Source organism: Chenopodium quinoa, unplaced genomic scaffold (assembly GCF_001683475.1).
Source record: "Chenopodium quinoa cultivar QQ74 unplaced genomic scaffold, ASM168347v1, whole genome shotgun sequence".
NCBI classification, from domain to species: domain Eukaryota; kingdom Viridiplantae; phylum Streptophyta; class Magnoliopsida; order Caryophyllales; family Amaranthaceae; genus Chenopodium; species Chenopodium quinoa.
The window spans coordinates 2,048,492-2,062,606 of record NW_018742730.1 but is presented as its reverse complement, the minus strand read 5'-3'; the positions used below and the strand labels follow the sequence as shown (position 1 = coordinate 2,062,606).

At 37.4% G+C, this 14,115-nt stretch overlaps 1 protein-coding gene across 1 annotated transcript; it reads right to left on the bottom strand.

Moving 5' to 3' along the window:
• Positions 1-652: 652 nt before the first annotated feature.
• Positions 653-5,116, bottom strand: LOC110723426 (thioredoxin H2-like). Its single transcript, XM_021902786.1, has 3 exons — positions 4,868-5,116; positions 4,644-4,766; positions 653-1,027 (listed from the first exon to the last, which is right to left on the bottom strand). The coding sequence occupies exons 1-3, from the start codon at positions 5,018-5,020 to the stop codon at positions 893-895; spliced, it is 411 nt and encodes a 136-aa protein (XP_021758478.1). The 5' UTR covers positions 5,021-5,116; the 3' UTR covers positions 653-892.
• Between the last annotated feature and the right edge of the window lie 8,999 nt (positions 5,117-14,115).

Below are 14,115 nucleotides of genomic sequence, written 5' to 3'. Positions count from 1 at the left end.
ATATCATTATCATTATTATCACACTTAATTGTTTTCTTAATTCTTAGGTGTTCTACTATTCTTTCGAACCGTCCTGGCTGTCGCTATTTACTGAATTTTGTTTGAGGGGAATTACAAATGCTAATATGCAACACAATTGGAAAGACACCCTTTGTATATCTGCCTCTCAATTCAAAATTACTCCTTCAGAAGACATGTAGAATAGCCATCTTATATTTGCAGTTGCAAAAACAAATGAACAATACTGATTACATGTACCAAATTTAAGTTAAATACGAAGTAGAATTTTTTCCCCTGAGAAAGTAAATTAATAAGCAAGCACAGACAGCTCTATAAAATGTTGTGTGCTGTGCGGATTTCAGGTTCGTGTGATTAAAAAATATATCATACAATTATAACTGCATTATACATCCAAGTTAGAAATAAAGAATTCAATGGACGCCTTTGGGGAGTTCACGAATGCACGAACAATTAGAGCCAGACCCCAAAAACACACACACACACACACAAAGGCATGCGATCATCAACCCAAAACAACTATGTCTTGCTGGCTGCATGAATGCAAACATATCATCTAATACAACGCGCACAAAGAAAAGATGAAATACCTAGAATTGAATCAACCAGCTGAATGGCGCAAGAACGATAAAAATGAACAAACATATGGACAGAATTTCACGAGAAAGAGCACAATCAATAACATTTCAAACGTATGGATAACAGTTGCATAATCAATAACATGCTGGTGTATCAAAGGATGTAAACATATTGACAAAATGCGCATAATCGTAAGAACACCATCATACTGAAGAAAACAACTTTAGCAATCTCCCAAGTGGCCAAGTACATATGCCTCAGGGGCAGCACCTAATGCCAGTTACTAGAACATTAATTACGAGGACACACACTTTGCAATCTTTTGCTCAAGTTCATCCTTTTTGGCACCAACCACCTTGTCCACCACCTTTCCCTTTTTAAGAAAGATGAATGTTGGCATTGCTTGCACCTCGAATTCCCTGGCCACATCCTATAGAGGAAAAATTGGGTTTCAGTACCATTTTAAACAATTTCAATATAGAACATATACATAAATCATCATACGAAGTACATTGATGGTTTCCCAATCTTTAGTCCAAATAAATCTTCACAATTAGAATGGCCATTAATCCCTCCAGGATACGTTTCCAAATTTAGCAAAATGTAAAAGGTCTACAATTGTGCTAAATAACAGACTAGTACACTCTATGCATTACCAAGCCAAGAATTGATGGTGATACTCCTGAATTTATAAGATATTGCTTCATTTCTTTTTTGTACTATGGTGAAAAATTTCTTTTCTTAGTTCTTAACATCAGTTTAGATCATTTCTCAAAACAGCATATTAATTTTTTTTCCCCCAAATTCTCCTTCACAGGTGACAATATAAAATAAACCCCCTCTGTCCAGAATTAGAAAGTTTATCAATTAACAGGTTACAAAATTAGATTTTCCACTATGCACTACTTTGACCAAGTTAATATGAATAGAAATAGACCAACTGTAAAAAATCCATAATGTAAAATTCTGAATGCAAGGGGTACTACTTAGTGCTTGGTGATAAACCAGATTTCATAAACAGGTACTCAAAAGAATACAAGTTGCCACCACCCAAACAGAGAATAAATACCATGAATATACAATGCAAAAAAGAATAGCATTCAGGTCTGACCAAATATCTTAATCAGGTAAAGAAGTCCAAAATGAAGGGGATAGGAAAAGGGTGAGAGCGCAATAGGGAAGAAAGTTCAAGCATGATCCAAATTAAATTTAGAAGATTTATGTAAAAGGGCAAAAGCATAATTGTCGATTACCATTTCAAAAAAAACAAAGTGCAAACAAGAGTTGAAACCAAAGCACTACATAGCACTTTCTATATGCTAAAAAAAGTCAAGATACTTGAAATCAAAACACTACATAGCACTCTCTATGGCTACTTTTCTACCAAGTGAAAAAGATATACAAACTGAGCACATAAAACCTATATCCTACAAAGAATTCCAAGGAATATAAGTACAACAAAAGCTCACCATGTATTTACAAAATGACTAGTTTTGGTGCTAAATGTTCAAACAACCTATCATGGATTTTTAATCGTGAATTAAAATTATAGAACCATAACTGATCATTGTGGACTTTTTTAAATGGGTATACAAAAAAATGTGATAGGCTGATAGGTAAACTGTGTATACAAGCACCAGTGCACCACAACACAAATAGAAATTAACATTTTATAATGCCTATACCATTCCTTGCACTTGCCTGGCTGTTAAATTAGCCTACGTTTTTTATACGTGAAACTCGTGAAAGAACAATGGCTCCTTTGTTACCTCAAGATTGTAGAAATAACAATAATACGGATATAAAAAAGAACAGCATTCTTTCTATATCAAAAGCAGCAAAATTATAGAGAAAGGTATGCCTGAAGTCAATTCAGATCCGCCTGCAATGGCTGCAAAAATTCTTACAAAATTTCCACACATCCTGTGAATACAAGGAATGTTCTTTAAGATCCCCTGGATAACCAATATGATTTAAAAGACATGATGACTTTTTGTGTTGGTGCATTCTTAGTTCAAATAATTAACTATACACTTCAGTTAATGTACTAGACAGTAGACAGTCGAGTTTCCAGTATGCTTACTCTCCCAGAATTACAGCCAATGTACTTATGTTGGCTTCACAATTAAAGCATCCCTTACACCCACGTTATTGCTACAGAAAGGATTTGTGGTACAAATGGCTATATTAGGTGCATTCCTAAATTGAAATACTTGGTTGATTCAGCACTTCACTTGATGTATTATATGGTCGCTTCTAAAATGGTCTTGGCTGTGATATAAATTTCATTACTTAAGGTTTCTTTCTTTTATAAAACAGATGCATGCCTACTCTCCCAACTTTACAGTCGTTGAACCTTAGTCCATGTAGTTAAGGCCTCCCATAGTCCCATGTACTCACATTCATGCCACAAAGAAGGTTCCAAGCAATACAAATTCAATAACTTGCTTCAGATTAAACCTTAGGGAGAGACCAGAATCAAATAAACTATATACGAAGTACAAGCTTTTGCAAGGGACGAAAGGCCGACCATATATCTTTGTAATTGTTCGTGGACAAGTTTTTTCATGACCTTGAGGTTCAAACTCAAAATATTTCAGCCACCATGGATTATTCTAAGGTTACCAATAAACCATCATAAAAGCAGAACCTTCTCAAACTTACAAAAACAATTTCTCCAATATGGAGACCACTTTAAACTCAGCCCTAAACAGTCCAGTGCCAATATATCAGTAAACCCCTAGATTCATAGTCTGTTTTGATGAGAAAAATTATCCTCAAATCTCACCCAATCTCAGCTTCATAATAGATGATAAATTTCCCTCAAATTTGTTTAATCAAGTAGCAGTTTCTTTTCAAGACTTATTAGGCAAACCTGGATACCCCTAGATATCACTTGAATGACTTGCAACACAAACTTAAAAATATTTTAACATAATCCTTTCTTTTTACTTCAACATATCTCAATCAGTGGCATCCTACATCCTTTAATGGTGATTCTATAGAAATGACAGGAAAACATAAGTCGGAAGGAAACACAAAAAAACTGTTTATTAATTCATAATAATTCTTTTAACCCTTTTTAATTCCAATCTTCTAGTCTAATCAAATACAGAGGGTAAACACAAGGGATTATTACTGGAAATACAGTACATAACTCTAGTTCCTACTCCCTAACAGAGCATATATCCAGAATTCCAGACTATCAACTCTACTTCAAAATGACAGATGAATACATCAATACCCATTCACGTTAAATTATAAAATTCAACCTACATAAACATCAATGCCCATTAAAATTTATCTAGGGCATAAGATGCCGTGAGCTGTATTTAGTTCATGTATAAATTTCTATTTATAATTTTATATCCATATCCATAAGCAAACCATAACATAATTCAGCCATTCATAAGACATCATCTTTTTGGTGCAAGCTGGTCATAACAGCCACCCCCGACACCATTTTCAATACTTTACAGCATGATCAAAACAAAAATGAGCATGATGCACAAATAGTCAAAGTAAGCAGACATTGATACCTCGAAACCTTGAGAATTATTAACAGTATAATTAATTTTACATGGAGCTGGGCCTTGGAGGCCAGACCTCCACCAGCCCCCTCTATCTTCGCCTCTGATTTAGTCCGTTACAAGTCTTACAACTCCTTGTTTCATTACCATAACACCGAACCAGGCGTCCAGGCTCACAATTCTCTTGTTTCATTACCACAACACCGAACCAAGCTCACAATTCTCTTGTTTTATTACTGTAACACCGAACCAAACTCACAATTCTCTTGTTTCATTACCATAACACCGAAACAAACTCACAATTCTCTTGTTTTATGATCCCTAAAATCAAACGAGTACTAAAAGCTAATACAATTCCACACTTTTATACTTATACAGTGCACAACAATTTAATATCACTCAGCAATTAATCACAACACTGAAACACTTTACAAATAAAAATAAAAATAAAAAATCACACAAAATCATAATTAATAGAACAAATTCATCAAAATAAAGCAAATCGGAGAGAATTACCGGCAATTCATCAACATCGATTTTGGCAAATTCAACATCAGGATACTTGTTAGCAATGGCCTTCACCGCCGGCTCAATAAACTTGCACGGTCCACACCAAGACGCCGCAAAATCCACCACCAACTGAATTTCCATTTTCCAAATCACCGATCAAAAAATTTCCATCAACAAAAATAAACAAAATTCAAAAAAAAAAAAAAAAAAAGGATTAGAAATTATCGAACCAATTTATCGGAATCTTTAAATGAATTGTAGTGAAGCTGCCATCGATTGGTAGAGTGGAAAGAAAGAACTCGAGATTCCGATGAATCCTCCGGCGTAGACTCCGACGCAACCGCCTCGCCGGCGCCGAAAAGCGATGACAGTAAACCGCCCATTCTCTCTCTATCAGTAGCTTAGAGCGTCTGTTTCTCTCTCTATACTTTGCTTAGTTGATGCTCTTAAAGATGTAGAAGGTGGTTTATAAACAGTTTAGTATTTGCTTTTTAGTTGGAATTTGGAATTTATTCAAAGTCGTACCATTTATGTTATTTTATCGATTCTTTTAATATCACTTTAATTAGTGCAAGTACATAAGTGATTACGACGAATAATCCCTTTTTTTTTTTAATCTAAACACAAGAGTTGTCACTAATATTATTGTTTACTAAATACATAATCACATCTCTAGAGCACCAGCATTCAAGAGGATATCTATTCTTTTTGCTCTCTTCTTATTTTCTTAGAGGATATCTATTCTTTTTGCTCTCTTTTTGTTTTCTTTTTAGTTTCCTCATGGATGTTAGGTTTGCTAAAAGGATCCTGTCATCATTAGGAAACCACCATTTCCTTTCTATGGAAAGGAAAGCAAGCCTCGGCCCACGAGCCAGAAAGTAAACAAGAAAACAAAAGAAAAAGAAAGAAAAAAAAAGTGATTGTTTGGAGCAAAATGCCAAAGCAGCGACCAAAAGCACCAATGGTAAATAGTCACAACTTAAAAACAAGCACAAGTTAAAAAATGACACTTATCACAACTTTAGATGTCACATAATTTTTGTGACTAAAATCTCTTAAACGACTATAATTTGTTGAGCTAAACCCAGGCAATCAGCCTGATTTGCAAAATTTTATAAAATCAGGAGCTTAAGTGGGCCCCACAACGTACTGCATATTACTTTTATATTATTTTGTACTTTTCGTCGTTAAGGACGGATTGCGGAAAGTTTTATTTTCTTTTCTCTTCTCTCTGTTTTTGAAAACTTATTTTAAGAAAACAGTCAATCCAGTTTGGTTGGTCCATGATATGGGTCCAATAGTAGTGTAGTTGGATGGGGCTTGCAAAGACCTTTCCAACGATATATTATAAGCCCAATTCCGATGAATATTGAGGAAGTTATGGCCAATTCACCAAACTGGGCCCGGTTTGAGCTTTATATATGGCCCAATGATCTAGGGGAGGGTCTAATATGATTTATCATTCCTAATGCAATTAGGAATGGTTTTAGTCTTCTAGAATCTTCTAGAAGGTTCTATTCATTCCTAATCCAATTAGCATTGATAAATTGACTTTTCAGAGTTTTAATTAAAATCAAATAGCATTTTTGAGGAAATTATATTATTTTTATCCTCCAGTACGGTAAACTTATCGGATTTTTAAAAACGCGTTGGAATCAGGTTTGGCGCCTAACCCCAGGCCTTGGCGCCTGGAACCAGGCCAGGCGCCTGGCGCTAGCCATTGGCGCCTGGCGCCAGCTAGCTAGGGTTGGCGCCAGCCCTGTTTTCTGAGCGTCATACTCTGTTTTGTTAATTTATCTTTTTGGCTGATTTTCTCTATAAATATCGTATTAAAAACTCCGTTTTCACCAATCATCTACATCTATCATTCATCAATTCTCACCAATCGTTTTCAATCATCAACAATCATTATTTCTTTAGCATTCTCTAAATCATTCATCTCTCTTAAAACATTCAATTCTTTCTTTGTAAACCTTTTCTTTTCATACAAAATTCCGCATTCACAAGATCTAGAAACACCTAGCCATATTCGAAGTTGCCTTCGCCCTAGCCGTGAAAGGTTTTAATTTCTGAGGGTTTGGTCTCAAATCTCTATTTCAATTATTTAATTTAATTGTTTTGTTTATTATTTTCCTTGAAGTTACTAACGTGTGTATTTTGTTATTAGAAAGAGGTACGAGGCATCAAAGTAAGTGCTTTAATTGATTTATTGATATTATGATGTAGAAATCATGTTTATATTGTCATTATGATATTCCTAGTATCATGTCTAGGGTATTTTTAATATTTAATATGATTGTTATGATGCTTCCTATGTTCTTCTTAATATTTATGATTGTTAGTATCATGTTAGGGTTAAAGATTTGATTTTTATTGCTTAGTGACATGCTAGGGTTTGTTATTAATCTTGTTAGTATCATGCCTAGGATCTTGCTATTTTTAATATGCTTTAATATTAATATGAACATGATCATGAAAATTATTATTTTTATTTTGATTATAATTTTATTGTCATGATAATGATTATTTATTATGTTGCTTGATTCTTATTTATAATTATTGCTTGATCACACCTTTTATGCATGTTTAAAGGGAATTTGGTACTTGTAATCACGCTTAATAAGATATTTAATAATCTTGTTTATGGTTAATTTGATTATAATTCAAGTGATCGCCAATAATAGTTCATTTGTGCATTAAATTCAACCAACATAGATAAACAGGTTTAGGGTTAATCCTATTGATTGCATGTTAATTAGAAAGCGCACATGAATACGATCAGAATAAAGAAAAGGCCTATTATTAGGGCAGGTTTAATCTCTTTTAGGTTGGATTTGTACCTTCATCCCGGAACCCTTATTTGGTTCATGACCTTATGGAGTTGACGATCTCTTGGATCGTTAAGGGGTGTAACCTTCACCTCGTGAACGGTTTACAAGTTCCTAAAAAACTTGTTGGCGACTCTTTTGCTCTATCTTCTTCCCTTTTGGACGCCACCGTGCTTTAGTGTATGACCACAGTGGGGTTCAAGCTAGTGGGATTTTAAAGGCTTGAAATTATTCCCTACAGTTTTTGGCGACTCCACTGGGGAAGATTTCTATTTTAATTCCTGAATTTGTTTCGGCAATGATTTAGAATGAGTGGATGAGACTCGAAAAGTTCTAAGTATTTCATGTGCGTAATTTTGATTAACATTATTGTCATATGCATAAAAAATATCTCATTGGAAAGACAATCTGTAATGAGTTAAAAACATAGGATTTTACACCTAGGAAATTTGAGAAATATCTTTCACAACTAGGACTGAAATAACTACGCGCGAAATTGGAAAATTTTATCGAGCACAGAAAGCTGCTAAGGCATGTGGGAAGTAGCGTCAGGGGCCAGAGCTTGGCGCCAGACTTTTAGCCGTAGCGCCAGACACCAGTATTGGCGCCAGGCGCTATAGTTAAAAGCTGGCGCCAGTCTCTGATTGCTGGCGCCAATTTCCCCCAATACCGAGCCAGAAATATGCGTTCTAATTTCGACCGGTTTTTCGTATTGTTTGCTCGATCCTACTTCCTGATTGAATTTTTTTTTCTCACTTTTCTGAAACCCATATGTGTTCTACATATGGATATAACCCTCTGGGAATTCATGCTACATCTACCCGATTGAACGCTCCGTGCAACAAAGGGTACATCCGAGATGTTGAATTCACCAAACCATGGAAGCGAGTTTTTTTCTAAGAACTCGCGGTGTCCCATCCACTCGCGCCAACCCTTCACGGTTAGGCTTCCGCGCGGTGCATCCGGACAATTAAACATGGACCCTCTATTGACTAAACCATATCCCGAACTTTAGAGAACTAGAGCCATGGTTAGGTTGCGAACTCATTGCATCATGTTGTGCCTACTTGACTAATTGTGCATTATTTGTTGTGCATATATATTCTATGTTTCTCTTAACCGTTTGTTGACTTGTGTTGAGACTAAATCAATTAATGACTTAAAGAACTTTGCCTAATTAATTAATTAATTAATTAATTAATTAATTTTAGTCAAAAAAGTCTAATATTTTAATCAGAATTGACCTAGTACGACTTTAGGCATACCCCAGTTGACTAATAACACCGAAATCAGTCCCAGACTGAAGCTCAAATATTGGCGCCAAGGTCTGAGCTGTAGCGCCACCCTATGGAGTGTAGCGCTTGACGACAGCTATGTTGTCTGGCGCCAAGCTCCACAGTGTGACGCCAGTCCTGTCGCTTGGCCGATAGTTCGGATTATTGGTCGAGTCATCACCTAGGGTCTAATTAACCAGTTTTCTGTTTAATTCAGTTAATTTTGCTGTCAATAATGTTTAATGGAATCAATGATCGAGTTTAGGCACTAAGTCCCATGGTATTACACAACAGTCCAAGCATGTCACTTACACTCAACGCACACACCAATACACATACTTTGACCATGATTAAGAGAGTCTTGTGCGCGCGTTTTTCCGTCATTTTTAGGGGGTAATTCGGATATTAATCCTCCAATAAAGATAATAATACTTAGTTCCTTAAAAATATGTACATTATTTTTGCCAAAATTATGCACCCTTTTCTTTTTCTTTTTTCCCTTAAAATAAACCATAAAGTCGAGATGATTCGAGTCAAGTAATTAAAATGCAAAATGGTTTAATTTACAGCGCGTGGTCAAGAAAGGAAGGACGATTAATCAAAGATAACCTCTTTGTACAAGTCCAACTTTTCGACAAACCTATAGCTCGCAAGAGGAAAGCTAGGGTTATAATGGCAACTCAAGAAGAAGTCAATGATCTTAAGAACCAACTGGCTACTGTGACTGAGACACTGAAACTTCTCGCACTTAGGATCGACGATCCCGTGAAGCAACAACAAATGGACCTCATGCAAGAGAGTTTAAGCAAGTTGTCCAGCGACTACAAGTTTCAAGAGCTTACATCACAAGGGGTCTCGGTGGACAAGGATCTTCTTCCGCAGAAGTTCAACGCCAACGACATCCCAAAATTCAGAGCAATTGACAACCCTTACTTCCATTTAAGAGCATTTGAAACAATAATGAGTATCAAGGGTATCTATAAGAAGGTCTTCCCTTCTCTTTTCTCACTATCTCTCGAGACCGTTTGCCAACAATGGTTCTTTTCTCTCGAGAAAGAAAAGACCTCTACCTGGGAGTCTATAGCAAATGCTTTCGTTGATAGGTACAAGTGCAACATTCAAGTCGAGACTGACCATAGAGAACTTGAAATCCTCAAGCAGAAAGAGAATGAAGGCTTCACCTCTTTCTTTAACAAGTGGAGAGAAACCTCAGCTAAGATGATTGAGGTGCCAAGTGAAAAAGAGTCTGTGAGACTGTTTATCAAGAATCTCCAAGAAAACTATTCCAAGCATCTTAAATATCAAAATAATCTCCATACTTTCAAGGCCGTTTATGACATTGGGATCAATATTGAAGATGACTTGGCTAAGTCAAAAGCTGCCAACAATAACTCCAACAGTGGCTGTAAAGGAAAGAAGAACGACAATCCTTCTTCTTCCAAAACCGCCCACTCAAATAATGTTAGCACCTTTAATTTAGGAGAAGTTCTTGCCATGAACAACCAAGGACAGAAGAAACCATTTAGGAGGAACTTCACTCCTATTGGCATGAGTTATGACACCGCATTTGATCGATTAAATGCAAAAGGTCTTATAACTCCTATTGGACCATTTGGGGACCCACCAGTTGAGAAGAGGTCGGTTAACTGGAACCCCAATGCACACTGCAAGTATCACCAAGGTAGGGGCCATTCCACTGAAAGCTGTTGGAAGCTTAAGGAAGCTATCCAAGACCTAATCGACAATAACAAACTGTCGTTGCCCCCTGCCAGTAAGAAGCCAAGAATCGACAATGCACCTCTAGCTCATACCCTAGCTATCTCCGATGAAGAAAACGAGATTGACCCCTCATCTCTCATTAAACCTGTCAAAGAAATCAACGCCATAGAAAAAGAAGAGGAGATCTTTTTCGATGTCAAGGATAATCCTTCCAGAACCGGCAAATAAGGAAGATATACAATTGCTCACGTTGTCTATGAAAGAGGCATCGCAACTACTACGCGAAGCTCTCAAAGTTATGAACGAACTCCACAAGAAATATGATGAGCTTCCACTTCCAAAATAAGAACCTAAAAGAGAATTCACACCAGTGAGAACGGCTTATGAGGCAAAGCACTTTCCCTTACAAGTCACTGAAAAACCCAAGAAGAGCAATAGAATCTATACTCCAATTGGGATCCCATATGCGCAAATGTTCGAAATGCTCTCCGAGAGTGGCGAGGTCAAACCTCTCGAACCGAGACCATTTGAGTCATTAAAAAGGACAGATAGATATTACTGCCAGTATCATCAATCAGGGGGTCACACTATAGAAAACTGTTTCAAATTCAAGGATTTGGTACATAAAATGATTGATGAAAAGAAACTGGTCCAAGTTCAACAATAAGAGGATACAACCATTAATGGAGTTTGGGACAGTGATGAAGAAGATGTCTATCTAAAGGACATAGTAGGACCTTCACATTCTGTATCATACACCACAGATGACATTTGAGCTGACGAAGATTCATCAATAGATGTCCTCACAAGATCTGGGAGAATGCAACCTCCCGTTTCAACACAACCTATGCCAACCGCACATCAAGTTCCCATACCTATCATCGAAGACAATGACATTGTTAAACAGTTTAAGAAGACAAAAGTTGATATGAATGTGTGGAAACTTCTGGCAACATCTCGAGAACATAGGTTGGCTGTAATGAATGCCTTGGATAAAATCGGGATAGATTCTGACACTACTCCTGAGGGACTAGCCAACTTCCTCACAAGTGACCTTCCTAGTCCGATTAATTTGATCACCTTTTCTAACAAAGATTTACCCCCAGAAGGTGACAAACATTACAAAGAATTAAACCTCACGGTAGTCTGCAAAAGGATGAATGTTCCTATGACTCTTGTAGACAATGGATCGGCTATCAATGTCTGTCCACTTAGAACTGCGAGGATTCTCGGCATAAGGGATGAAGATTTAACTCCGTCCACACAAGGAATAAGAGCCTACGATAATACCCGTCGTCAAGCTCTCGAAATTACTCTAAATATAACGGCAGGAGCAATAGAACATGCTACTACTTTCCAAGTAGTGGACATCAAAGCTTCATTCAACTTATTGTTGGGACGCCCTTGGCTTCATGATCTAAAGGCCGTCCCTTCATCTCTCCACCAACAAGTGAAGGCTATAGTTGGAGGAATTCCAATCACTATAGATGCTTCGCCTATGAGAATCAAATCCATAGAGAATCCAATTATCAATGTGGAGCATGACGAAGATGACGAAGACATATGGGGCTTTAACGAAGAAGTCTCCTTAATCTAGGAGGATTAAAGGACATCTCTTTGCCATGACCCCCATTCCAACATAATTGTCAATGCCATGCTGAAGAAACAAGGACACTTTCCTGGGATGACTTTAGGAAAGAAGAAAGGAATGGCAAAACCACTAGATTCACCTGGCCTCCCTAAGTTAGATACTTTCGGACTTGGTTTTGAACCGACTCGGAAAGATCTCAAGCGAGCCCAGGAAAAGTTGAAGGCACGTAGGGAAGCTCGCATTCAAAAGAAAGCAATTTCCATGGACCAGTACCCTCTTACGATTAATGGTCAGTTTATAAAAGAAGGAGAGGACTATCCATGCCATGAATTTCCCGAGCCATTTGTTGTAAACGGCATAAGACAACCAGGATTCAAGATTTTCTTGGATTGCTACTTCACTGATGAAATCCTAACTCCCGTCTATAAGGAGAAAGCACCCCCATGCTTTGACTTTAACGTCATGGGATTACTGTTTGGGCGAGAAAAGAATGAGCCAACTTATGAAGAAGATAACTCCTCGCTCATTCAAACGGTCCTACAAAGTGAAAGCTTCGACCCCTCGAAGCTAATTACTCATGCTGAAGGATCACTACAAGGGTGGAGCAAGACTATCAAAGTGACTACTCCAAGCGGACGGAAGATATCAATCATGACAGGACAGGGACCGATGTTTGAAGAGTCGTCTGAGTCAGAGTCCGAGTCAGAGTCTTTCCCTTTAGAGTCTTCTAAATATTTAGTAGTAGCACCTCCCCCTCTTATTTCTTCTCCTAAGATAGTTAGTGATCCAGTCCTTGAAGACATATCACTCTTTGATGTAATGATATCAGAGTATAATAATATTTCTCATTCTCCTTACTTCTTGTGTTCCTCCCTAACCCAAGATGACGAGCATTGCTTAGCTAACGATGAAAAAGACAAAGAAATTATTAAAGCAATGGAAACACTCGAAAAGAAAACACGGGTAATTGAAGAAACTGAAACGGTTGATATCTCGAATGAATCAACTAATAAAAGAGAAGTTAAAATCGGATTAACATGGAATAAGCAAGAAAGAACCGATTTAATCAACTTACTTAAAGAATTTATCGATGTATTTGCTTGGTCATATGAAGATATGCCAGGCATTAATAGAGAAATAGCTCAACACACTATACCACTAATTCCAGGAATGAAACCTGTAAAACAAAAGTTACGTCGAATGAAACCCGACGTAGCATTTAAAATAAAAGAAGAAGTTCAAAAACAAATAACTGCAGGTTTCATCAAGGTATCCAAATACCCCGAATGGTTCGCCAACGTCGTCCCAGTTCCGAAGAAAGACGGAAGGGTAAGGATGTGTGTCGATTATCGAGATCTAAATAAGGCAAGTCCAAAGGACGACTTCCCTTTGCCACACATCGATATTCTGGTAGATAACACGGCAAACCACGCGCTTCTTTCGTTTATGGATGGATACGCAGGGTACAACCAGATTCTCATGGCAGAAGAAGACATGGAGAAGACAACCTTTATAACACCATGGGGCACTTACTGCTATACGGTAATGCCATTCGGGTTGAAAAACGCGGGTGCTACTTACCAACGTGCAGCAACTGCCTTACTCCGTGACATGATGCACAAAGAAGTCGAGGTATATGTCGATGACATGATTGTAAAATCAAAAGACCGTCCAGGCCATCAAGTAGCCTTAAGGAAATTTTTCGAAAGGCTAAGAAAGTATAACATGAGGTTGAATCCATCAAAATGTGCTTTCGGAGTCACCTCAGGCAAACTCTTGGGATACGTCATAAGCTCTAGAGGAATAAAAGGTGGATCCAACCAAGATTAAAGCAATCATGTCAATGCCACCGCCCAAGACTGAGAAACAGATTCGAGGATTTATTGGCCGGTTGCAATACATAAGTAGGTTCATATCAAAACTGACAACAATATGTGAACCAATCTTCAAGAAGCTCAAAAAGAATGTACCAGTAATATGGGATGACGAGTGTCAAAAAGCCTTTGAAAAAATCAAAGCCTATCTCGCAAATCCTCCCGTATTAGCACCAGCACTCCCCGGAATAC